Below are 26,427 nucleotides of genomic sequence, written 5' to 3'. Positions count from 1 at the left end.
GGCTGTCTGAACCCAGGAGGCTAACCTGTGCCACCCCGTCTCAAGCAGCATTGGTTTCTCTCTTTATATCCCTTCCATTTTCCTGCTTTCTTCTGTAGCTGCAGGTTTGCCCACCCTAGTTTTGTTTTTAACTCTAATAAATTACCCTTAGGCATGTTTGCAACCATTCCTAAATTTTTATCATTTAAACTAAGAACTCTGAGAGGGGCTCTGGTGGCCCGCACCTTTAATCCCAGCGCTAGGGAGACAGAGGCAGGTGAATCTTTGAATTCAAGGTTAGCCTGGTCTACAGAGTGAGTTCCAGGGTGGTCAGGGCTACACAGAGAACCCTGTCTGGAGGTGGATGGTTGGGAGATCACCTCCAAGAGAGGGCCTGATTTCCCAGACATAGGTAATTCTTTACTGCCTAATTATTTAACAAGAACATCTAGAATCAATGTCACATTACATATAGTTAGACTAACTTCGAGCACAGGGAGCTTTATAAAGCAACTGGCCTGGTTTCTTTAATGAATGGCAAAGGGCTGAAAGATAACCAAGTGGGAGAAACTTGTTTGAATCCTAAGCTTAAAAAAAAAAAACTTCAAACCAGGTGGGGGTAGCATGCCAAAAGCTCCAGCACTTGAAAGTGCAGCCAAGAGTTCAAGATCATCCTCAGACAGTGATAGGCCAGCTTTGACTGCATGTGAATCTGTGTAAATAATGACATGAAACATTCTAGGATTCTGCTCAGTGGCGTTGTGTGTGCCTACTGTGTGCATTAAGAGTAGGTTCCATATCCACTGTGTAAAAATAAGTAAATTTCAACACCTTAAGGAACAAGACTACAGTGACACTCAAGGTTGCTTAGGGGAGGAGGACTATCTCTAAGGTAAAGGGAGGTATTTAGTACTGAGAGCACACAGGCCATTCTGAGCAAATCCTTCTTGAAGATATGGTCAGAAAACAGATGCCAGCAAGGAGGTATTTGGGGACACTACAGCAAAACAAATGCCAATGGTCATTGTCCACATTTAACTGTAGAAAAGAGTTCCTTAAAAGAAATCCAGGAGAAACCAACCCCTCAAAGCTGTCCTGACCCCCACAGGCACAGCACTGTACAGGCAGGACACCACACACACACACACACAGAGCTCCAAGGGCAGGCAACTTTTATCTAATTTCTCTCACCTCGTTGGCTGTGAACATAGGCTAGGTTACATACATGGAGGCCATATACAACTGCAAGAGAACCCTGAACTGAGGGCTTTCTCTTCCTCTTGGGACAGCGAGGTCCTACTGCTTAACTGTGACCCAACTCTAATAAAACCTTTCTTCTTAAGAGTGTGTGTGTGGGGAGTTGGGGATTTAGCTCAGTGGCCCTGGGTTCGGTTCCCAGCTCCGAAAAAAAGAAAAGTGTGTGTGTCATATGGAGGTCATAGGACACCCTTCAGAGAATTCCCCAGCTTCCTTCCTAGTGAACCATCTACTTCATCTTTCATAAAATGAACAACAATGGTCACAACCCATGTATCTAAGTGAGATGCACACAAAAGCTAGTTGGCCTAGACTTGCAACTTCAGAGGCGATTTAAGGTTTAAAACGTCTTGTGAGTTTGGGGATGGGGAGGTGGTGGTACAAGCCTCTGACCCCAGAACTTCGGAGGCCGAGGCAGGCGGATCTCTTGTGAACACCAGGCCAGCTAGAGCTGGAGACTGTCTTTAAAACAAAAATCATCCTTGGTATGTGAGTAGTGAAAATGGACTACAGCCCAGCTGGGCAGTGGTAAACATGCTCACACAAATGAAGGGTTGACCTGCCAAGTCATTGGAACTAGCTTTCTTTTAAAAATGAGACAGGGACTCCCTTCATAGCCCTAGCTGTCCTGAAACGCACTATTACAGACCAGACTGGCCAGAGATTCACCTGTCTTTGACTCCCAACTGCTGGGATTAAAGGTGTGCACTGCCACACCCAGCTATCTTAATTGCATTTGTGTTTTTGGCATGTCAAGGTGCTCATGTGGAAGTGAGAGCACAACTTGCAAGATTGTTTCTAACATTCTGGTCTCTGCCAGGCCTTGCAGCAAGCCTTTACGGATAGAGCCTTCTCATTGTTACAGTAGTCCAAACTAACAGGCACAGGAAGGGGTTGGGGATTTAGCTCAGTGGTAGAGCGCTTGCTTAGCAAGCGCAAGGCCCTGGGTTCGGTCCCCAGCTCTGAAAAAAACGAAAAAAAACAAAACAAAACAAAACAAAAAAACAAAAACAAAAATAAAAATCCTCTGCATGCCTAGGGAGTTCTTAGACACACCAGAAGAGGGCATTGGATCCTGTTACAGATGTTCGGGAGCCACCAGGTGATTGCTGGGAATTGAACTCAGGACCTCTGGAAGAGCAGCCAGTGCTCTTAACCCCAGCCTGGGGCTTTCTTCCTAACTCCTCCTTTCCTGACACTTCTCTCAGGAAATAAAGCATACAATTATGCTCCAGTCATTATCTTCCTCATGAGACAGACAGGTCAATACAGTGCCACACTTTAGGAATATGTCAACCAATTGTTTATTACACAGCACAAACACAAACATCAAGCCTCTTCCAGATCTTGCCGACAAGCCTATGGTGTCAAAACTCAGGGGAAAACAAGAGGCAGGACCAGGAGTTAGACCAGCTAGGCCTCATGGAGACCTTGCCTCAAGCAGAAATACAGGGTAGCACACATTGAACTCTGAACATCACACACCCACACATGCACCTGTAAAAAACGAGTCCCCCATCTCCAATGGCTCATTCTAATCTGTTCTGTATTTATTAAAGATAACAAATTTGCCTTTATTACAAATTTCTCTGCAAACTAGAAAATCTAAAATAAAAAGATTTATTCCAATTACCTTTAAATCAAACTACCAGGCTTTGACTCATGCTCAATTCTTGGGTAAATCTGTCATTCCCATGAATCCAAATGTCACACATCCTATATAATTTAAAGGTTAGCAATTAGAAGAGATTTCCCCAGCACCAAGAAAAGTTTAATCTTAAACAAAAAAACAGCTTTCACATCTGCTGCATGGCACCGTTAACGGCAAGGACGGTGTACAATTCAAACTGCCCTAATTCTTCTGGTTCTGCCCGATTTTAGCATTCTCAGAAGGATCCCATCTCTGATAATGGCAGAAAGTGCAGAGACATCTGAATGGCTCATCTCGTCTCTGAAAGAAAAATGTTAATCAGGATATTGCAACTCAAAAGAAATGTAAATCCCCTTCTACTGCTTTATTTTTATTTTATTTATTTTATTTATTTTTAAAGTACTGCTTTAATAACCAGATTCCCTGTGTTGAGAAGGTAACTCTCCACATACACACTCCTTGTCTAAGGAAAGAGTAAAAACAAGACACCCTACCCATCCATAGACACCCTACCCATCCATATGCATTTACCTCATTTCCTTCAAGCTGTCTTTGTCTCTGCTCAATCTTCAAGAGAAAAAACAAAATTACTCAAGACTATTAAGACAAAGTTAAAATGCCTACTATGTGAGCTAGGCGCTGAGAAAGCAGAAACCACCCCAGCCTGGTCTACAAAGACTAACAGGTCCACTTCAGCTCTGAGATCCAGTCTAAGTCAGCCTTATCACTCAAAAGCCTAGCACCGGGGAAGAAGCAGGACCGTGGACTGAACTGGAGGGCCAGTTTGGACTATGGGGAGGGAGTCTGAAAATCCAAAAATAAATGTTATACTGACTTATCAATTTGCATATAGCTCTGGCCAGCTTCAGACTGCGCAGTAGAGGATAGCCTTGGAGCTTGTTTTCTTGAGCTGGGAATCACAGGTAGTCACTACCCTTGTCTACATTCCCTGTTTAACCTAGGTGCCATTCCTGAGGCTAGAGTTGCTCTTAGATCTAAGCCCCGCCCACAAACGCAACTCACCCGAACAAATCTTCTCATCCTTGCTATGGGGTCTTTCAGCACGGACAACAGTGTGCGGACCCTTCTCCTGGGAAAGGCGCTTTGAACTTCCCTCATGATTCTTTCACTTCTGTTCTCCACAGGCTGGCTCTTAACCTGGAGACGAACCCTTTGACGACGATGATATTTTGTCGGCTTGGCACTGGGGTTCAGGGTTAGCTTTTTCATGACCTTTACTAGTGTTTCTGGTTGTAGGATTTCTGAAACAGAAGATGGAGACATTAGTGAAGTATATCATTTTGCATTTTGCAAGGTAATACCCCAGAGAAACAAGGAAGTGTACCGATAACCACCCCTCTTCAAGAGAGGGGCCAACAAGAAGCAAACCATATGCACAGGGCCTGGTCATAAACCCTGAGCAGATATCCTAGTGTTTGTAGAGATCCACTGAGCTTCTTACCATGGGCTGTTCTGCTTACAGCAATGTTACAATGTTACAGCAGCCTAACTCTAGTTCAGAGGTCCTGAAACCTGCATATTCTCTCTTGTCTCACACCTCTTCCAGAGACCCCTGCAGCCAATTGTGCTGCTTAGCCGGAGGGCTTGCCCAATAGTGCCTCTGGGTTCATTTTCCGCCCTGGAAAGCTTTCCAAAAACAGGCTGTTTCCACCTAAATCTAATTGACCTGCTCCAATGCTTCCGGACATCTATGTAAACAGGGTATTTTGGGAAACCAACCTTGCTTTACATGGGACCACACCCAGTAGATGGTCCTATTTTATACAGGAAACTTACCACAACTTTTCCGAATGTTAAAGCAAAGTGACACCAAGGGTGAGCCAGCTAGCCACCCACCGTTTTGGACACAGAAGGGGTTGACAGAATTTGGGTCTAGCCTGGCCTAGTGAGTGTTAGGCCAGGAAGGGTTGAGCAGTCTCAAGATTTGAAAATCTCCCAAACAAAGACTAAAGAATCCTGTGGAAATAAGGAGGTCCCATGTAACTGTCAGGTATTAGGGCAGATTCAAGGCCAGCAGTTGTTTTCCTCTCCAAAGGAATGGCTCCTCCCGAGCCACGCCCTCAGCCCGGAGTGCTAGGAGGTATCAAACCCGGAGGCCCCTCAGGCAAAGAGCTTCAACAGCGGCTGGGGGGTGGGGAGTGCGGGGTCCCAGGTAGCCCCCGGCTCAATCTATTCTGGGTTCCTATTTCCCCTCAGAGTCATTTACCAGGAATGGAAATTTAGCAGGAAAATCGCTTCCAGAAAGTGGGTGAGAAAAAGAAAAAGCCTCGGTTCAAATGAAGCTTAAAAGATTCCGGTGTAGCCCACGGAGGTGGTACCGCCTTTAGTCCCAGTGTTTTAAAGGCAGAGTCCCAAACCAGCCTGGTTTACGGAGTTCCAGGACAACCAGGGCTACAGAGAAACTGTTTTGAGAAACAAGACTCCTGTTCTTAAAAATAAAGCTACACTGGGGTTGGGGATTTAGCTCAGTGGTAGATCGCTTGCCTAGGAAGCACAAGGCCCTCGGTTCGGTCCCCAGCTCCAAAAAAAAGAGCCAAAATAAATAAATAAATAAATAAATAAAAAGCTACAGCAGGATCATGGCGCAGCACTTTTAATCCTAGCGTTTAGAAGGCAGAGGCAGGAGGATTGAGATTGAGCCCAGCCTGGGCTACAACGTAATCAAAACAACCCCCACCCAACACTGCAGCCCACTAAAACCTTTAATCCTAGGATTTGGGATTCCATTCTGGATTACATAGGGAGTTCTAGTCCAAGTACAGTTGCTTCAAACACCAAATTATACTTAAAAAATTAAAAAAGAAAAAGAAACACCGCGGAGACCAATTGCTGATAAGGAAATTCTACACCATCATAAAAACTCAGCACGTTCCGAACGTGGTTGTTGAGAGTCAAAAACCCCGCAACCAGACACCACAGCCTTAACTACCTCCTGGTTCCTCTTATTCCTATATGAACCGGTATTTTCTCCCCGACGAAGGTATGTTCCTAACCATCACCCCTGTCTGGCTTGGGTTTGCCTCTCTGTACTCACGGAGAGAGAGGGTCTCCTGTAGCCCACCATTGACTACACCTTGCCCTCTGAAGGATAGCCTGAAACTCCTGGTGCTCCACTTAGCCAGTGCTGGGCTCAGTGAAAACAGCCGCGTGCTAGTGGAGCAAGGTGAGAAGAGAGGGCCGCCGGGCTTCCCAAAACCCCGACCGGGAAGGCAGAAGGCGGGTCTACCTGAATCATCCGGTGAGTCCCCTTCATCTTCCCTCTGAGATCCATCATACATCTGAGTTTCTGGGTTCACGACTGGGTCGACTTTCTCGGATGGCTCGTCCATGGCGGTGGGCAGAAACCTCCAAAGCTAGCTCCGAACAAAATTGCTAGCTAATCTTTAGAAAGACCTAAACTCTGGCCCAACACAGCAGAAACTGAAGCGAGTCACAAGTGAGGTCTGGTCTCCTTTTATAGTGCGTAAACCAACCCTCCAGGGTACTTTAATGCTAATGAGGCAGTGATTACAGGATCCACCTGAGTTAAAGGCTGAGCCTTTTTGCTGCAGGATTACCATTCAGTCAGCTCTACGTTAATACTAACCCTGCTCAAAAACTCTGGGAGTAGTGGCACCCACCTTTAATCCCGGCTCTCGGGAGGCTGAGGCAGGTGGATCGCTGAGTTCTAAACCAGTTCTAGTCCCAAAATGAAAAAAAAAGAAGACTGAAGATTTTATCTTGAGTTAATCTTGGTTTACTGAAATATCAGGGATTTTGTTTTGTTTTGTTTATTACTTTGTTTATTACATCTTTGGAGATGGCTAGTGACCGGTGAACTGGGTTTAAATGCTCTAGAATAGACAGGCAGTTCCCCTCCAGCTGCCAGTTAATTACTAATTAAGCTAACTAGAACGTTTCCTTTGCCTGCTTCGTCTTAAACCTTTGAAAACTATTTCACTTTAAATGCTACTAAATAAAGATATAGTTGTTACACATACTTAAGTAGGTGGATATTTTATGGTATATGTTTAAGCATGGAATTTAAGGATATATATCTGTGGGGCATTTCTAGACAACCCATTTAAGAGTATCTAACTCTTTGAGACTCTATGTATGTAGTCTTGGCTGTTCAAGAACTTACTATGTAGCCCAGGCTGGCCTCAACCTGAAAAGGCTCCCCACTCCAAAGGCCCTGTCTTTGACTTCAAAATGCTAGGATTATAAAACTTCCAACACCATCCCCACGCCTTTTTAAAAAAAGAGACAACACCCTCTCATCTCCCAGTTGGTGGCCTGGAATTTTCGTTTGTTTTGTTTTGTTTTTCCAGACAGTGCAGACCTGGCTGCCCAGGAACTCACAATGTAGACCAGGCCAGCCTTCAACTCAAATATCTATCTGCCTACCTCTGCACTTTGGAACTTTGGATCCTAAGTCAGTCTACACCTGCCCTGGTCATTTCAGGCGTGGGCCATACACCGGGTATAGACATTTCTGAGCATCTAAAATGAACTCTGGTTGGGCAAGCTGGCTCACACCTATAATCACAACATCCAGGGGGCTGAAGCAGGAGGGCCTCTGAGTTCTAGGTCAGCCATGGCTACTATGTGAGACTTTTCAAGAGGGAGAAAGGAATCAATAAATAGTAAATTTAACTTTATAAATTGCTATCTCCCCAGTCCAACAATTTAGACAAGATCTAAATTTAGACTATGTCACTTCAGGTGGCCTGGAAATCAACAGCCTGACTTTGAAGTTGTAGGAATCCCCCTGCCTCTGCCTCCCACAGGCCTGGGATCATAGGAGTGCAAGCGATATGGGATCAGGATGCTAGCCATTTTTTATAACTTAATTCTTGTGATTTTCAGCCATTGTTTCCAGACTTTAACAGCAGACCCCAGCTATTTTCTTTGATGTGCAAATTTGAAGACAAGCTCTGACAGACCGGATGGATCTTATTAAGATGTAAATTCTGAGCTGGAGAGATGGCTCAGTGGTTAGGATCACTGACTGCTCTTCCAGAGGTCCTGAGTTCAATTCCCAGCAACCACACGGTGGCTCACAACCGTCTGTAATAGGGATCCGATGCCCTCTTCTGGTGTGTCAGAAGACAGCTACAGTGTACTCACATATGTTAAATAAATAAATAAATCTTTTAAAAAATGTAAATTCTGAGACACAACACTCAGGAGTCCTAGACAGGATTCCAGGCCAGTTTCAAGTGGCTAATAGATACTTCCTGCCCGTGCTGGAGTTTAAGGAGCACACACTGCTTTTTATAGCACCTTGGACCTACTCTCAACTGTTGTTACCTGAAGGATTTCTTCCCTTCAGAGTCTGAGAATTCCAGTGCAGAAGTTGGAGAAAATCCAACGGACGGTGCTGGCAGACTCTTGAATGGTTGTATGGAATTTGTCCAGTAGGCATGGGGCCTTAGCTTGTGGTCCCAGCCCTGCAAAAGCAAACGAGCAAAGGAACACCCCTGAGATGCTGTAACCTGTCCAATTCATGGTATCTTTATGTTTTTATATCCTTAAAATTTATATATATATAATATATATATTATATATATATAATATATATATATATCCAATGGGGCCCAGAAATTGAACTCAGGTTTACAGCAGCTGCGTTCACCTCTGACTCCTGGCCCCATGTTTATTTTTCTTATATGACACATACAACATGATGGGGATGAATCTGCACTTGCTAAATTACATGTAAAGGCAGTTTGCTTCTATGCTACCAGGAAGGCAGAGGAGGAAATCTAAGGACGTAACATCTTGTCTCATGTGAGCGCATACGTTTAAAACTTTTTAAAAAATTTATGTATTTGTGTGTATGTATCCATTCGTGTGAGAGTGTATGGATCCCGTGTACGGAGCCAGGAGAGGGTTTCTGATCTCTAGCTAGAGTTTCAGGGAGTAGAGCTCTTGCCCTGTGCTTTAAGCACTAAGCCCCATCGTTGTTATATCTTGCAGATTTGAGGGTAAAAGAAGATATTTTACTATAGGCTAAAGCATGACGGTTAAGAGAAAGAAAGGTACTCAGAAAGAAAGACACAGGAGAGGTTTGTGTTTTTCTTGAAGGTCACCTTCGTTGGTCCTGATTTAGGAAGGTACAGGCCACGGTGATGGAGAAGACTTAGCAAGGCTGTGGGGACACAGGGCTGAGAAGCCCTACATCTAGCAAACCAGGACACAGATCATGGAGGATTCTAAGACTCTAGTTTTCTGAGACCAGGTCTCCTGTAATCCATGCTGACCTGGAACGGAGAATAACCTTGATCTTTTGACCCTCCCTGGTACAGGTATTATAAGCAAGGGCCACCAGGACAGAGTTATTATCTTTTTTTGTTTTCCGATGGGGTCTCACTGTACATAGTTCTGGCTGGCCTGGAATTCAGAGATCTGACTGCCACTGCGTCCCCAGTGCAGAATGTAAAGGCATGTGCCCCACCTGGCCAAATTTTTCTTATCTGAAGAAGTATTTAAGGAAGTATTCTTTTTTTTTTTTTTTTTTTTTTTTTCCGGAGCTGGGGACCGAACCCAGGGCCTTGCGCTTCCTAGGCAAGCGCTCTACCACTGAGCTAAATCCCCAACCCTTAAGGAAGTATTCTTATCTAAGGAGATTTTCTTTAGGAAATGAGGGCACATGGCAGTTTTTGAACTGATGACTGGTCAATAAGGTAACATAGGGCCCTGGAGAGAGAACTAAGTACGTAAGAGCATTTATTACTCTTTCAGAGAATCTGGTTAGGTTCCCAGCACGGTGGCTCACAACCATGTAGGCCAGTTGTAGAGGATCCAGTGTCCGCTTCTGACCCCTTGGCACCAATTACAATATCAGGAGTCCACTATGTAGACCAGGTTAGCCTGAATCTCAAACAGCCACCTGTCATACAGTCCAAGAAATCTTAAGGTGGGTCTTGGGAGAGATGAGAACAGTTAGTATTTGTGTCCTTAAAAGTCTTCCCATGAGAGCTTTACACTTGAGATAGGCTGAAGATTAAATGCCTGGGTCACACACTAGATTCTTTGTTATATTAACATTCTATTTTGGAACTTCCCAGTTTAAAAAGGAAAGGATATTGTCTCTATGTAGATCATTTCTACAGTGGTTTGTTAACTCAGCTGAGGAAAGATTTAACCAGACTTCATGGTTCAGATTTCCTTCCTCTTCACTTGGATTCAGTGAACCACTGTGTTTTTCCTTCTTTCCATGCAGCTGAACAGTATCCCTTAGAAATATCAACAGTTGCTAATGTCTTGCACACAGCCCTGTTAGCCTAACCCTGAGCCACGCAGCCTCCCAAATCTCTCCATTCCTCAATTCTCCTCTGACCTCTTTTCTTGTACCCTGATCAAAGCACTCTCGTATAACCAACCCACAGACTAAAATGTCTGGTTTAACCTCAGGATAGTGAGCCTCTGTGAAAGTGTTAAACCCAACAGAGGCAGCCAGTTTCAGACCCAGCTGGCCACCATCTTTGGATGCTGCCCTATAGGTTTATTTGTTTTGAATTGTTTCTGAGGCAGGTTCTTGCTGTGTGATCCAGGTTGGATTTGAACCCTTGACCTTTCATGCAGAGCTGAGATTGTACAAGTGCACCAGGCCTGCCCCTTTACTACACTACTTCTGCAGGTTCAATGTCTCACCTACCAATGCCATGACAGCTTAGAGTTTCCATAGTGATCCAGGGACCTAGGCAAGCATGTTCACGAAGAAAGAGGTAGGTAGAACTCTTGCAGCCATAAAGGCTTCTTCCCGGAAAAGTCACTTTCTACCCACGTGATCCTCCTTACTTCTCTCTTCACCTGCTGCAGGGACCCGGTGGAAGGGAGGGATAGGAGGGAGGTGTGGCCTGCCTGACAGCCTGACTTCTCATTCTTGTGCTTCTTCCACTACTGAATAAGCTCTTCCTTTGACTAAAAGATTTCTGGTGTTATTGGCTCTGCTCTTTGGAATTAAAAGGCCAAGATCTGACTGGATGGAAACTGCTTTACAACTCTATATTTGAAGAAGTCAAATTTATTTTCTTAAGGGAGTCTCTCGCTGTGTAGCCCTGGAACTCACCATGTAGACCCGGTTGGCCTTGAATTGCCCGCCTTTGCCACCAAGTGCTGGGATTAAAGCATGTGCCTCCATACCCAGCACAGAATTCAAATTCTGACTGGAGTTCCCCATCTGTGCTTTCGTCTCCATGGCACCACAGCGGTATTTATAATTACAGTAACTGCTGGTTACTTAACTAGGGTGTGTGTGTGCGCGTGTGTAAATGCATGTGCATCATGTGTGTTCTTTTTAGCTTTTGGCTTTTTGAGACAGGGTCTTGTTATGTAGCTCTTGCCAACTTTAATCTCTCAGCAAATTGCCTTTAATCCCAGTACTCAGGAGGCAGAGGCAGGTGGGTCTCTGAGTTCGGGAGGCCAGCCTGGTCTACAAAGTGAGGTCCAGTCTTCTACCGGCCTTTAGATGAAGATGTACACAGAAGTCTCAGCCTCTCCTGTACCATGCCTGCCTGGACACTGCCATGCTCCTGCCTTGATGATAATGGACTGAACCTCTGAACCTGTAAGGCAGCCCCAATTAAATGGTATCGTTATAAGTCTTGCCTTGCTCATGATGTCTGTTCACAGCGGTAAAACCCTAAGACAGAAGCTGGGATTCGTTAAGTGGGGCTTAATGGGCCATTGTGGTAGGAATATGGAAGACTTCGTTGCTGAGGGTGATTTGAACTGTGGCAGCCTGGCTCTACGGGTTTCAGAAGGGACAAATTTTAATATGTGACAGAGAGACTGTTCTTGTAATAATTTGGGGAAGAATGTAGCTGCTGGGCTGGAGAGATGGCTCAGTGGTTAAGAGCACTGACTGCTCTTTCAGAGGCCCTGAGTTCAAATCCCAGCAACCACATGGTGGCTCACAACCATCTGTAATCCCATTGATCTGATGCCCTCTTCTGGTGTGTCTGAAGACAGCTATAGTGTACTCAAATATGTAAAATAAATAAATCTTAAAAAAAGGAGAATGTAGCACTTTTTGCCCTTGTCTTTAGAGTCTACCTGAGGCTAAGGTAAAGAGATTTATATAAATTGCATTGACAAAGGAAGTCTCAAAAAAGCCCAGCAGAGACACTGCTCTCTGTTTAAGTCTCATGAAGAGCATTTTGAACAAGCATAGCAGGCTGAGAAAGGAAAAAATACAAAATATGTGGTTTAAGTATTAAAGGGGCACCAGGAAGTGACATGGAGCTGAATCTTGTGTTCTAGGAGATAACGGGAATAAGGGTGTGGAGCTTTGGAGCAAGATCCCACCCAGCTAAATTTAGATCCCGGCACGGTGGTACACACCTTTAATTCTGGGAAGTAAAGCCAAGCAGATCTCTGAATTCAAGGTCATCTTAGGACAGAGCTGGTTCTAGGCGGAAAAAAGCATAGATCCAGGCGTGGTGGTACATAATTTTAATCCCAGGAGACAGAGCCGTGCGGATCTCTACAGAGCAAGTTCCAGGACCGGCAAGTTTAGGCAGTAAGGGAGTTGGTAAAGAGAAAGCTGGCCTTAGAATAAGAGGGGCCATGCTCCAGCCCCAGCAAGCAGCAGAACTTGGCAGATTCCACCATGAGGCGCTGGCTTTAGAATCAAGGACAGAAGGGACCACTGGGGCAATTGATGCTGGTTAGCTGGAGCTAAGAAATTAACTGTGATTAAGAAGAGACCAGCAGGGTTTGGGGATTTAGCTCAGCGGTAGAGCGCTTGCCTAGCAAGCGCAAGGCCCTGGGTTCGGTTCCCCAGCTCTGGAAAAAAAAAAAAAAAAAGAGAGACCAGCATCACTGAGGTGAAATCTTCTGAGAGCACAAAGAAGTTGTGTTCCAGAGATAGCCAAGGGTGTACCTTGTACTGCAGCTGGACTTGGTGATGTGTAAGAGTCACTCAGGTGGTACTGGTTTTGAAGGCATGAAGGGTCATGAAGAGCAGCTGAGGCTGGGCACTGTGAGAGGCCAGGGAAGGCCGTTGGTGAAGGTGCAGCCTCAGTTGTAGTTGACAACCCAGGACTGAAGGGATCATGCAAAGTAGTTGAAGCTTGACACCATGAAGAGAGCCTATGAGAGGCTACTGGTGAAGCCTAGCTGCAGCAGAAGACCCCAGTGTACTGGAGATGCCAGTACCATGGGATGCTCACCAAGAACAGCAGCAGCAGTGGAGTGGATCAACCTGAGCTTGAGTGCTGCAGAGGGCAGAGCTGGAGAAGTGATGCCGGCCCATAGGAGAAGCCTAGAAGATCATGTGTGGATCCCAGATATTGGAACAAGAAGCTGTAATGTTGAAGTTGCCTTGCAGACCCCCAAGATATTTGAGATGCCAGAGCCATGGGCTATCTACTGAGGAAAACTACTAACAGGGAGTGGAACCAGGCCAGAAGAAAGAAGTTTTTTGCAGTCAAACTTCTTTGTCGTGTCCTTAGATCCCTTACTCGGGCCTCTGTTTCCCCAGTGCTGGGATTAAAGGGGTGTGCCCCCTTCACCAGTCTGGCCTTTTTTCCTAAAGCAACATTTGACAACTGTAGCCCAGGCTGGCCTTAAGTGGTCCATACTCTAGCCTTTGTCTCCATAGTGCTGGTGTTCTAGTTCAGTAGCACCAGGCCTGGCTGGCAGTGTAGACAGCTAAACAATATCTTATTGTTAGTCTTCAGTCTAAGCTTGTTATCCTGAAGAGAATTGATTCAGACACTCTTACTTAACATTCAAATGGCCAAGAGAACATGCACAAAGGCATTGACTGGGGACTGCCTGAGTGAGAGCTGGGGTAAAGCTTCCATTAGGTAGATGCAGGCATCAGAGAAAGATGGGAGATGGGTATGGTGACAGTGACATAGTCCTGTGATCCCAGTGCTCAAGAGAGACCAGCTTGAGCTACAGAACAATGACTAATCAATCAGTCAATCAATTAATAGCTGGGCATTGTGGTGCAAATGGAACTCTGGGTTTGAGGCTAGCCTTGTCTACAAAGTGAGTTCCAGGACAATGAGGGATACACAGAAAAACCACACCACAAACTTCCAAGCACAAGGACCCCTCCCTTCCAGGAAGAAAAATGCTGGTTTAGTTCCTGGAACAGCTGCAAACCAAAGTCACACAAAGCTGCCTGCGGCTTCTAACAGATCCTCCCTTGGGAAGGTCTTGAACAGTACACTGAGTCCAATCAGAAAGTTACTGGGCATAGTACCCAGCCTAGTTGCCATTGTGCAAATTCTGCCCCAATTGTTTGAATTCTGCCCCAATTGTTTACAATTGTATAAAATCCCCTGTTAGAGTCTGCTCAGGGTCGTCTCCCTTTGAAGTGGGAGGACTCCGACATGTCGGGGTGATTAAACTCCTCTTGCTTTTATATTGATTACCGCATCGGTGAATCTCATTCCAGAGGTCCTGGAAGAGGTCCAATTCGGACTTCATGACAGCAAGAGTCAAGACCACTGGCACTGAGCCTCTCATGCTTGCTGTGGTTTTGGGCCAGCAGCAGTACCCGGAATCCATCACATGCCACAGGGCAGGAGTACCATCTGAGGAAGCTTCAGGCTGAAACACACTCACCCGCCACTAAAGCGGGATCCCCCGTCGACTGTTCTGTGTGCCCTGAGTTTGCTGAGACCTAGCCTGCAGGCCCTCGGAGTCTCTTTTATACCACAAAATGTTCTTGGGCTGGGTTTTAACGCAGTACCAAAGCGCTTGCCTGACATAGCTAAGGCCTGACTTCCATCCCTAACCAACATAAGAACACAAAGACAAAACAAACAAACAACCAAATCAAAAAACCAAAAAACCATTTTCCCCTTAATTCTGAGGTTACTCTGTGGAGATTTCTTTCTAAAAATCCAATCATTTGAAACACAATGACTATCTGGGAGTGCCATCACAACACAGTCTACAATCCCAGTGCTTTGCAGGGAGAGGCAGGACAATCTGGAGTTCAAGGTTATCCTTGGCTACATAAAATTTAAATAGCCACTTAAGAAACTACTTCTAGGATCTCAGCAGTTGCTTTCCCAGAGGACGGGGTTTGGTTTCCAGCGCCCACTCACAGCTGTCTGTAACTGCAGTGCAGGGGGTCCAGTGCCCTACTCTGGCCCCCTTGAGCACCCACACACATGTACATACAGACACACGTGAAGTAAAAAACAAAAACAAAACCAAAAAAACCCCCAAAAACCCAGCTATATTGTAGCTAGGTGAGATTAAAGGCACATGCGCTCTGGAAGCAGACAGCCGGATCTCAGTGAGTGTGGGGCCATCAGTGGTGATGGGCAGCTGTCTCTGCAGTTTAAGAACACGGGCTGTTCTTCCAGAGGACTAAGGTTCAGCTCACAATCTACTGTAACTCCAGTTCAGGGGCTATAATGCGCTCTTCCAGGATCTATAGGCACTGTATACATATGGCACATAGACATATTTGCAGGCAAAACAAACACCTATACACATAAAATAAAATAATAAAATAAAATAAATGCCAGCCATGATGGCTCTTGCCTCTAACTCTAGCACTCGGGAGAGAGGGGCAGGAAGATACCTATGAGTTCAAGGCCAGTCTGTTTTATATAGAGAATGAGTTCCAGAATAGCCAGGACTACACAGAACAGAGAAACCCTGTCTCAAAAAAAGAAAGAAAGAAAAAGAAAAAAAGAAAAAAGAGGGAGGGAGGGAGAGAGAGAGAGAGAAGAAGAGAGAGAGCGCGCACTAAGGGCTGGAGAGATGGCTCAGTGGTTAAGAGCACTCACTGACTGCTCTTCCAGAGGTCCTGAGTTCAATTCCCAGCAACCACATGGTGGCTCACAACCATCTGTAATGAGATCTGATGCCCTCTTCTGGTGTGTCTGAAGGCAGCTACAGTGTACTCACATACATAAAACAAATAAATCTCTTTAAAAAAAAGAACTAAAGGAAAAAAAGAAGAGAGAGGAAAGAAGGAAGGAAGAACCACAGTTACTGGAATAGACTAGGACATAACAATACATTTTCTCAGGCTTTCCCCCATGCAAGAGAAGATGAATAAACAGAGGAAGAACAGTGGCTTGTGAAGGTGTGGGTGCAGGTGCGGGTGCAGGTGCAAGTGCAGGTGCAGGTGCAGGTGCAGGTGCAGGTGCAGGTGCAGGTGCCAGTGCACGTCAACATAGCCCGACACACTTGGGATCCCAGCAACTCAGGAAGCCAAGGCAGGAGGACGACAGCTGAAGTTTGAGGTCTCTGGTCTACACAGGGTTTCCAGGCCAGTCTGGGCTACATAGTAACAGGCTGTTTCAAAAAACAAAACTAAATAAATAAATAAATAAATAAATAAATAAATAAATAAATAAATACAACAAAACAAAAACTGACACCGCAATACACAATCCAGATCAGTAGGGGGTCAGCTGGGTAAATTATTGAACAGAACAGGAAATTGCTGCTAGCTGAGGGTTTGAGTCTCAGCACAGAGGGGGAACAAAGCAAATCAAAACACAACTGTAGCTGACAGGTGGTGACACATGCCTTTAGTGCCCGCACTGTGGAGGCAGAGGGTATGTTCGTCTAAATTTTTTGGTTTCACTTGGTTTTTGTGAGGCAGGATTTCTCTGTTAGCCTTGGTTGTCCTGGAACTCACTCTGGAGACCAGACTGGCCTCAAACTCACAGAAAGCTGCATGCCTCTGCCTCTAGTGCTGCATTAAAGGCCTGTGGCACTACCCTGGCATATTTATTTTAAACTTTATACAGCTGGAGAAAGAGGTTAGTGGGTAAAAGCACTTGCCTCAAAGCCTGACACTGGAGTCTCATTGCTGGAGCTCACATAGTAGAAGGCAAGAGGATACACACCATACACACCACACCACACACACACACACACACACACACACACACACACACACACTGTGCATGTGCTCATGTACATCCATGCACATACACACATGACACACATATGTAGTTAAATTAGCTTACATAGTAAGCGAGTGTTTAAGGTTACTTACATACTGTCTACATACCCTCAGGGATGTGAGAGCCAGGTGAGATTCTCCACCTAGCTACATACTAACCTATATATAATTTAAAGAAAATTTTACGTTATATGCATAGATGTTTTTATGTGCCGCACCCAGGGCGGGCAGCACAAGAGTCAGATTCCCTGAAACTGGAACGACAGCCAGTTGTCAGTTACTGTGTGGGTACAGGGAACTGAATCCAAGTCCTCATCATTAGCAAATGCTCTTTTTTTTTTTCTTTTTTTCGGAGCTGGGGACTGAACCCAGGGCCTTGCGGTTGCTAGGCAAGCGCTCTACCACTGAGCTAAATCCCCAACCCCTACAAATGCTCTTTTTAAAAACGAATTGCTTACTTATTGTTAATTTTTTGAGTATGAGTGTTTTGCCTGAATGTGTACCACGTTCATGTAGTTCCCACAGGTCCCAGAAGAGGGGGCCAGATCCCCTGGAACTGGAGTCACTGACTGTTGTGAGCCAACATGTGGGGTGTTGGAAATTGAATCCGGTCCTCAGTAAAAGCAACAAATGCTCTCAGCGACTGAGCCATTTCTCCTGCCCCTGCTTGAAGTGTTTTTATTGTTGTTTTGAAGTAAGTTCTTATGGTGGCTTGCCTTGAATTTGTCTGGCTTTAAACTCCTGAATTGTCTTTCCTCTCGAATGCTAGATTACAAGCATCCCCCTCACTCAGTTGAAAAAAAAAAGCAAAACAAAAAACTAGTAATAGAAGAAAACGGGCAACGAATTTCTAAAAAAATAAAATATAGGGGTTGGGGATTTAGCTCAGTGGTAGATCTTGCCTAGCAAGCGCAAGGCCCTGGGTTCAGTCCCCAGCTCCGAAAAAAAAGAAAAAAGAAAAAAAATATAAAAAATTATTACATAGTAGTGCAGGCCGGTAATCCCGGTATTTTAGACTTGAAGCGTTAGTACCATCAGTTCCAGGGCAACCTCAACTACGTAGAGAAACAATAAACAAAGAAAACTGAGTGAGATGGCATCAAGGCACCAAGAGGTGATACTTAGATGCTGTCAGTGGGATCCATAGTGTTAGCATTCTGTCTAAGCTCCACCCCCACAGTGAGGCGGGGGGGGGGGGGGGGGGGGGGAGGGCTGGAGGCCAGATCCGAATCCTTGCGGCCCCACTGAAGAGGTGCTATTCTATTCTGTGGCCAGAAGTCAATAAGTGTTAAAAGCAGCATTTTCTCCCCCTTGAAGGGAAACAAGTTCTTATAATATAATAAAATAGTTCAAAATGTTAACATTCCAGTTTCAAAATCCACGCAAGAGCAGTGTCTTGGGGGCAGACTGTCCAGTCATTTTTGCAGTAAAGGTGGTCAGACCTAGGGCCTTGCATACACCAGGCAAACCCTCTACCAATGAATGAACTGCCTGGCAGTTTAGATGAGGCAGCCTTTTAATGAGGTTTGAGAGTCTTTCTAGTCAATTTTGGGGGGGGGTCAAAGTCAGAAATTCCCTGGGGTGGCAGTGCACACAAATCCCAGTACCCGGAAGGCAGAGACAAGACCATCACCAGAAGTCAGAAGTTAGCCTGGACCACACCAAAAGTACCAGGAAGGTGAGGGGGCGATGGCCCAAGATTAAGAACACTTGTTCCTGTAGAAGACCCCATTTGGTTCCCAGAACCCGCATGGCGGTTCACAACCATCCATAACTTTAGTTCCAGGGCGTATGATGCCTTCTTCTGACCTCTTTTGACAGACATACAGGCAGACAACACTTGTATACATAAAATAAACAAGTCTTAAAGCTACGGCTATGTAAGAAGATCCTATCTAAAGAAAAAAAAAGAGAAACAAAATAAAAAAAGGGCACATCTATAATCTCAGCACTCAGGAGGCAAAGGCAGGCAGATCTCTGTGAGATCAAGGGCAGCCTGGTCTACAAGGTGAATTCTGGGATAGCCAGGGCTGTTACAGAGAAACCCTGTTTTGAAACAAAACAAAAAGGCCAACCAACAAAACAAAGCAGCAACAACACCCTTCAATGTGTGTCTTGCTGTGTTGAGACAACTTGCTAGGTAGCAGAGGATAGCCTTGAACTCACGATTTGCCTGCCTATGCCTCCCAAGTGTTGGGATGACCGGTGTGGTGCAGTATCCAGTTCTCCCACACCTCCCTTTTACCCTGTCAATGATTCTGTGCTTTTCTGTACCAAGTTCCTTCAGACAGAGCGATCCCAACCTATGGACCTCAGACTGAGCCCCTCAACACATTTCTGAGGCAAATGTATTGGTTTTAGCTTTAGTTGAGACAACACTCAGTGAGAGAGGAAATGAAGACTCGAGTGCTGTACAGGTGTTACGGGATGGGACCAGAGCTCACCCCAGGACTCTGACCCTAGTCAAGAAGGATGCGGGTAGACACTGAAATCTAGAAGAGGGATGTGGGCTTCCTTGTTGGATCTATTGAGACAGGCTCTCATTCTGCGGCCTGGGTTGCCAGGAACTTAGTAGCTCAGGTAGGTTTTGAGGTTTTTATCCTCCTGTTTCAGCCTCCTGAGCAGTTGGAATTGTAGGGCTGTAATCACTAGGCCTGGTTAAAACACTTTTTTTTTTTTTTTTTTTATTAACTTGAGTATTTCTTATATACATTTCGAGTGTTATTCCCTTTCCCGGTTTCCGGGCAAACATCCCCCTCCCCCCACATTTTTTTTTAATGTTGGGACTTTGTTTGGAATTTAGCAAGATCTTGAGAATCCACCACTGAGCAACACTGCCAGCTAGTGTTTATTTTTTTAAATATTTGTTTATTTATTTACTTACTTATTTATTAAAGTACACTGTAGCTGTCTTCAGACACAACAGAAGAGAGCATCAGATCTCATTACAGATGGTTGTGAGCCACCATGTGGTGCCTAGGATTTGAACTCAGGGCCTCTGGAAGAGCAGTCAGTGCTCTCAACTGCGGAGCCATCCCCCCATTCCCCTAGTCTTATATATATATATATATTTTTTTTTTTTTTCAGAGCTGGGGACCGAACCCAGGGCCTTGCGCTTCCTAGGCAAGCGCTCTCTACCACTGAGCTAAATCCCTAACCCCATATTCTTATTCTCCTATGTCAGTTTCCTGATTTGTAATTACATCATCCTGCAAAACACCATTTCTGAGAGGGCGGGGGAAGGGAAGCATGCAAGCAAACAAGAAAAGAAAGTGTGGTAAGACCCAGTAGTGGGTTACCTCAGGAGCGCCACCCACAGAGCGCAGATTGACAGAGTGATTGCTGCAACAGCATGAGGGTATAAGGTTTTTAATCCATGTACGTGGGCTTACTCATCCATGCAGGGAGAGGCAACCCCGAACCCAAAAAGCACACAACTTTTATTCGTTACAGAGGGCAGACTTCAGCAACAGGGTTAGCTGGCCCATTCTCATTGGTGGTACACAGGACAAAGGATCTGGTCAGGTATTGGCTGGCCTGCTCAAGGGAATGTTCTTGGCTCAATGAGTCACTTTCCTACTCCATCCCCCGTACCTAGCCTTGGAGAATCACTGGGAAAGGGCTAAGTTGGTGTGTCTCTTAGTGGGTGAGGATGACATCTTGTTGTTCTTGGAATTTACCACAGGGAGGGGTAGGGATAACAGTTGTTTTTGTTTTGTCTTAATTAGCTTAGTCAGATTGCCTCAATATCTTTTTTTAAAAAACATTTATTTATTTTATGTATACAAGTACACGGTAGCTGTTTTCAGACCAGAAGAGGGCATCGGACCCCTTTACAGATGGTTGTGAGCCACCATGTGGTTGCAGGGAATTGAACTCAGGACCTCTGGAAGAGCAGTCAGTGCTCTTAACCGCTGAGCCACCTCTCCAGTCCCCTCAATATCTTGATCACCAAAACTTTATCATATCACTGGGCATCCTGACGTCAGATGTATCTCTCAGAAAGGTCACAAGTTTGTCGTAGGCATCCTGACCACCAGATGCATTTCTCAAAACCTTGTTTTCCAGCTTTGTTTTTCACATCCATGAAACTTTATTTCTTCAAAAGGAAAGAAAGAAAAGAAAGGAAGGAGAGAGGGAGGGAGGGAGGAAGGAAGGATTCTAGGCTAGGAGTGAGCGGACTGTTTGCCTAGCATGTTCTCAGTCCTGAGTCCCATACCATGCATCTCACCCAATCTCACCAGGATGCCAGTGAGGGATATGTAGGCTAGATCAGAAGTTCAAACTTGGGCCAGCAAGATGCTTCAGTGGGTAAAGGAACTTGCCACCAAGCCTGACAACCTGATTTCAACTCCTGAGACCTATTTGGAAGGAGAGACCAATGCCTGCTAATGGTTCTCGTGAGCTCCACCCCTGTATTGTGGCATTCATACCCCACTCCCAATAAACAAAAGTACTATTGAAGGGAAATCAGTTGAAGGTCAACCCAGGACACATGAGACCCCACCTCAGAATTACATATATAATAAGCTATTCTCTGCTACGCTCCCAGAAGCTACCCCACTGCCTTGCACATCACAGACATTAATATCTGTGTGTTGAATGAATGTGCCTCCCTTTCCACTTGCCCTGTACACTGCTGACCAACCCGCGGGTACTATTTCACTCCCCTGAGAGAGTAGAGCAGGAGGAGAAAAAATACACACACACACACACACACACACACACACACACACACACTCACACACACACACACACACACACACACACACTCACACAACACAAAGAGAGAGAGAGAGAGAGAGAGAGAGAGAGAGAGAGAGAGAGAGACCCGCCCGCACACACAGACCCCACCTGTCTTTTCACATTGAATTGCCTCTGAGGAGCTGGGAAGAGAGCAATTCACACTTGATTACCTCCCAGGCTCCTGAATTGAGCAGTGAAGGCTAGACCGCTGAGCTCCCCAGAGGCTGCACTCTCTCGCTCGGTCGACCATGCAACCTTCGCAAAGGCTTCTGACTCTCGGCTTCCTTCTGTTAACCCTGGCCCGGGGCCAGACATCCGAGTTTCAAGACTATGACTTTTTGCAATTTCTGGGCTTAAAGAAAGCGCCTTCACCCCACAGGTTCCAACCTGTGCCTCGCATCTTAAGGAAAATCATACGGGCTCGAGAAACCGCTGCAGCCAGCGGGGCCTCGCAGGACTTATGCTACGTGAAGGAGCTGGGCGTCCGTGGGAACCTGCTTCGGCTTCTCCCAGACCAGGGTAAGGAACCCGAGGGTTTGTCAGAGAAAAATCTCAAGTGGGTGCTATGGAGCAGGGAGGAGGGGACAGACGGGCATCACGTCAGGCAGAAGTCTGAGCTAGGATCTTGCACATTCTGTCTCGGTTCCAAGATCAACCCAGAGGAAGTCAACGTGTTCTTATCATCTCTCCATACTGGTCTAACTGCCGCTGTGCCGGCTTAGCAGAGTTTAATTTTGTCAACAGAGGTGGGCTTAGACAGTAGGTCAGCGTTCTGAGGGCTAGACAATATCACACCTTGGGTGAGACCGAATTCAAAGTAGGTTTTTCAAATCAGCGGTTCCCCACCACCTCCCTTCCCTCTTTTCCTGCTCACTCTCTCCCGGTTTTTAATATATGTTTGTCGGTGTCTATCCTAAGACTCCAGAGAAGGTGTCAGATCCCCCGGAGCTGAAGTTCCAGGAGGTTGTGAGCTCCCCAACCACATGTTGCTGCGAACTGAGCTCTGGTCCTCTTAACCATTCAGCCATCTTTCTATCCTCTCTGTGTTACTTTTGTTAGATGCAAAAAAAGCACGTCTTGATTTTAACTAATTAAAGTCTCTTTGTGTAGCCCTGGCTGTCTTGGAATTTGCTGTGTAGACCATAGAGCAAGAGCCACCTGCCTCTGCTTCCCAAGAACTGGGATTAAAAGCCAGCACATCACTTGATTTTATCTATGTATGTATTTATATTTAATTATTTTATTTACTTTTTGTTTGTTTCTTCGACACAGGGTTTCTCTGTGTCCCACTGGCTATCCTGAGGATCTCTTTCTAGACCAGGGTGGCCTTGAATTCAAGAGACATCCCCCTGCCTCTGCCTCCCAGGTGCTGGGATTAAAGGCACTCGCCCTTCACGAATGACTTGACTTTTTTAAAATACAGGCTAATGGTATTAATCTAAGCTGCGGTCACACTCAAGTCTGAGGGATTGCCGTCCCACAGTTTTTAAACCTACCAATTACCAAATTGCACAATTTTCACGATTTAAAAGTAGGCTCATCTTGCCTTAGGCTGTCTGACCTTCCTTTCCTCGATTGATTCTTATTCAAAGTTGGGGTGGTTGCAGCATCCACATTCCTGCATTGGCATTCTTTCCAGTCACTGTTGTCTTCTTCGCCTGGGCGGGTTTTTCTGTTTTGTTTTGAGACACTACTGCTCTGCAGCTCTTTCTGCGGCTCAGACTGGCCACAAGTGTTTCAGCAATTCTCCTGCTTCAACTTTCCCGAGGGCTGAGGTTATAAGGCGAAGATGAAGAAAGGATTTGGATATTTGTCCCTGACCTGAGAATGGCCTTGAGAGTGCAAATATTATCAAAAGTCTACTCTGTTTCAGAGTTTCAGCTGGCTGTGGGGGTACACGCTTTTAATCCCAGCACTTAGGAGACAGAGGCAGGAGGATCTCTTGAGTCCGAGGCCAGCCTGGTCTACAGCCCAGGTACCAGGACAGCCAGGGCTGTTACACAGAAAATCCTGTCTCAAAACCAACACCAGCCCCCCCCCCAAACAAAACAAAACAAAACAACAGAACAACAACAACAAAAAATTCTAGGGCACTCCTTTAGTCCCAGCACTGCATGGATCTCTGAGTTCAAAGCCAGCCTGGTCTCTAGTCAAGGCTAGGCTGAGGAATCCTGTCTGGAGTGTGGGGTGGGATGGGAAGAGTTTTAAGAAGGGAATTAGTTAAAAAGAAGTAAAAGTCCTGGTTGGAGAGATGGCTCAGTGGTTAAGAGCACTGACTATTCTTCCAGAGGTCCTGAGTTCAGTTCCCAGCAACCACATGGGGACTCACAACCATCTGTAATGAGATCTGATGCCCTCTTCTGGTGTGCATGAAGACAGTGAGTGACAGTGTACTCACATACATAAAATAAACATATCAAAAAAAAAAAAAAAAGTAAAAGTCTAAGGTTGGCCTGAAGAGGAAGCTGATGATGAACCTCCAACATGGAGGTTTGTTTGTTATAATGAAGGGGCCTCAAAGTGGTGGGGGCGGGACATGAGGGCGGGGCGGGTCGGGCGGGGCAGGAGGTGCAAGGGAGACTGTTCATAGACTGTCCCAAAACAAAAGGACCTGTGGGAGGAGGGGAGGGCAGGGGAGGGGAGGGGAGGGGAGGGGAGGGGAGGGGAGGGGAGGGACACAGGGGTATGTGTGCTGGAGGATTGCCTAGTGCCCATGAAGTTCTGGGTGTGAGCTCCAGCATGGCACAAACCAGATGTATAGAAATAGACTTGTAATCTCAGAAGTTTGAAAAGTAGAGGCAGGAGGATCAGAAGTTCAAAGCCATCCTTGGCTACATAGTGAATCACCTTGGTTACAAGAGAACTTATCTTTTAAAAACCAACCAGCACCCTTACTCTTTTTTTTTTTTTTATTAGTTTAGTTTGTGTGCACTGTCAGACACACCAGAAGAGGGCATCACATCCCATTATTATAGATGGTTGTGAGCTACCATGTGGTTGCTGGGAATTGAACTCAGGACCTCTGGAAGAGGGCCAGTGCTCTTAACTGTTGAGCTATCTCTCCAGCCCCAGAACTTGTCTAAAAAAAACAAACACAAACAAACACAGCCCCTCCAAAAATAAATAAAACAAATACACAAATAAATAAACCAAACAGTTGGGTCTGAGGAGATGGCTTAGTCAGTGAAGTGATTACCTATTTACAAGAGTGAAGTTCAGCAGTCAGGTACTACATGTCCTCCTGTAACCCCGACATTCTGGGGCACAGACAGGTCCCTGGGGTTCACTGGCCAGCCAGTCTAGTCAAATTGGTGAACCCCAGGTCAGTGAGACCTTATGTAAGGTAGACAGCTCCTGAGGAGAAGCACACTAATAGACTTGAGTAAGGAGGACTGGGGAGTAGTCCTCCCAAACGGGAGCGCTTGACTGGAGCTCAGGGTAATGCACATTTATGCACAAGCCCACAGGGGCCAGAAGTAGAAACAGTTGCAGTGGCTCTCCAATGTTTCTTTTTGCTTCTAGGTTTTTTCCTTAACACACAGAAACCTTCCCAAGATGGCTCCTGTCTACAGAAGGTCCTCTCTTTTAACTTGTCTGCCGTCAAAGAAAAGGGAAAGTTGACCATGGCCCAGCTGATTCTACACTTGGGGCCCAGGTCCTACTATTACCTGCAGCTGGAGCTGGTGGTGGCTGTATCTGTGGTTCAGGATCGTGGTGTGTGGGGGCGATCCCACCCTAAGCTGGGCAGGTTGCTCGTTCAGAAGTCTGTCCTGGGACCTCAAGGTTCTCTTCAGTTCAACCTGCAGGGTGTGGTTAAGGATTGGAACCGCCACCAACTGAAGAATTTGGACTTATACTTAGAGATTCTGGTCAAAGAGGACAGATACTCCAGGGTAAATGCCCAGCTTGATAACCCCTGTAACCAGCTGATGCACTCTCTTCATGCCTCCCTGCTGGTGGTGACCCTCAACCTTAAACACTGTCACCCTTCTTCCAGAAAAAAGAGGGCAGCCATCCCTATTCCCAAGGGTCTTTGTAGGAACCTCTGCCATCGTCACCAACTGTTCGTCAACTTCCAGGACCTGGGTTGGCACAAGTGGGTCATTGCCCCTAAGGGTTTCATGGCAAACTACTGTCATGGAGATTGCCCCTTCACAATGACCACGTATTTGAATAGCTCCAATTATGCCTTCATGCAGGCTCTGATGCATATGGCTGACCCCAGGGTCCCCAAGGCTGTCTGTATCCCCACCAAGCTGTCTCCAATCTCCATGCTCTATCAAGATAACGAGAAGAACGTCATTCTCCGACATTATGAAGACATGGTAGTGGATGAGTGTGGGTGTGGGTAGAGTGTCAGGAATAGGATAGGAGTGTTCTTAGGGTAAATCCTTCAATAAAACCACCATTCTTGGCTTATGATCTCTTGAGTTGAACATGTCCGCCATGTTTAATGATCCCCAAAGTTATGTGTTTTGTGCACTTACCGTGGGGCCCTTAGTGATCTTGGCTCATTTGTCCTCTAATGTATTCATTAGGCATAACATGCTAGGCTTCTTGTTGTTTGAGACAAGGTCTTATTGTATATCCTTTGCAGACCTTGAATTCACAGCAATCCTCTTTCCTCTGTGTGCCGGGATTACAGCTGTGTGCCACCAGGGCCAAATCATTTTTTTTTTCAATAGGGTCTCTATGTACACTAAGCTGTCCTAGAACTATGTAGATCAGGCTAGCCTCAAACTCACAAGAGATCAAACTTCTTCTGCTTCCTGAATCCTAGGATTAAAGGTCTGTGCTGTATCATATGTATATACAATTATGTATCTTAAATTTTGTTTATCATTTTGAGAAAATATAGAAAAACTGACGTGATCTTTAAAAATGTTTACTT

The 26,427-nt window shown here is 45.7% G+C and overlaps 2 protein-coding genes across 9 annotated transcripts in view; one reads left to right on the top strand and one right to left on the bottom strand.

The window, feature by feature from the left end:
• Window positions 1-2,842: 2,842 nt before the first annotated feature.
• Dppa3 (developmental pluripotency-associated 3) overlaps window positions 2,843-26,427 on the bottom strand; it is a 40,894-nt gene continuing 17,309 nt past the window's right edge. For 2 of the 8 annotated variants that reach the window (XM_087656987.1, XM_087656989.1), the window contains exons 3-6: window positions 25,205-25,336; window positions 3,911-4,149; window positions 3,419-3,454; window positions 2,843-3,187 (exon numbers count right to left, since the gene is read on the bottom strand). In XM_087656987.1, the coding sequence (XP_087513113.1) occupies window positions 3,089-3,187; window positions 3,419-3,454; window positions 3,911-4,117 (342 nt within the window). In that variant the 5' untranslated portion in view covers window positions 4,118-4,149; window positions 25,205-25,336 and the 3' untranslated portion in view covers window positions 2,843-3,088. 8 annotated transcript variants of the gene reach the window in all.
• Gdf3 (growth differentiation factor 3) lies at window positions 21,670-25,942 on the top strand. The gene is given in 2 exon segments (NM_001109671.1): window positions 21,670-22,055; window positions 25,059-25,942. Coding segments are annotated over 2 exon segments (1,101 nt in total). The 5' UTR covers window positions 21,670-21,784; the 3' UTR covers window positions 25,889-25,942.

The sequence above is a fragment of the Rattus norvegicus genome, chromosome 4 (genome assembly GCF_021556685.1).
Source record: "Rattus norvegicus strain SHRSP/BbbUtx chromosome 4, alternate assembly SHRSP_T2T, whole genome shotgun sequence".
Classification (NCBI taxonomy): Eukaryota; Metazoa; Chordata; class Mammalia; order Rodentia; family Muridae; genus Rattus; species Rattus norvegicus.
Note: the sequence above shows the minus strand (reverse complement) of the source record. Positions and strands in the feature narration are given on the sequence as shown.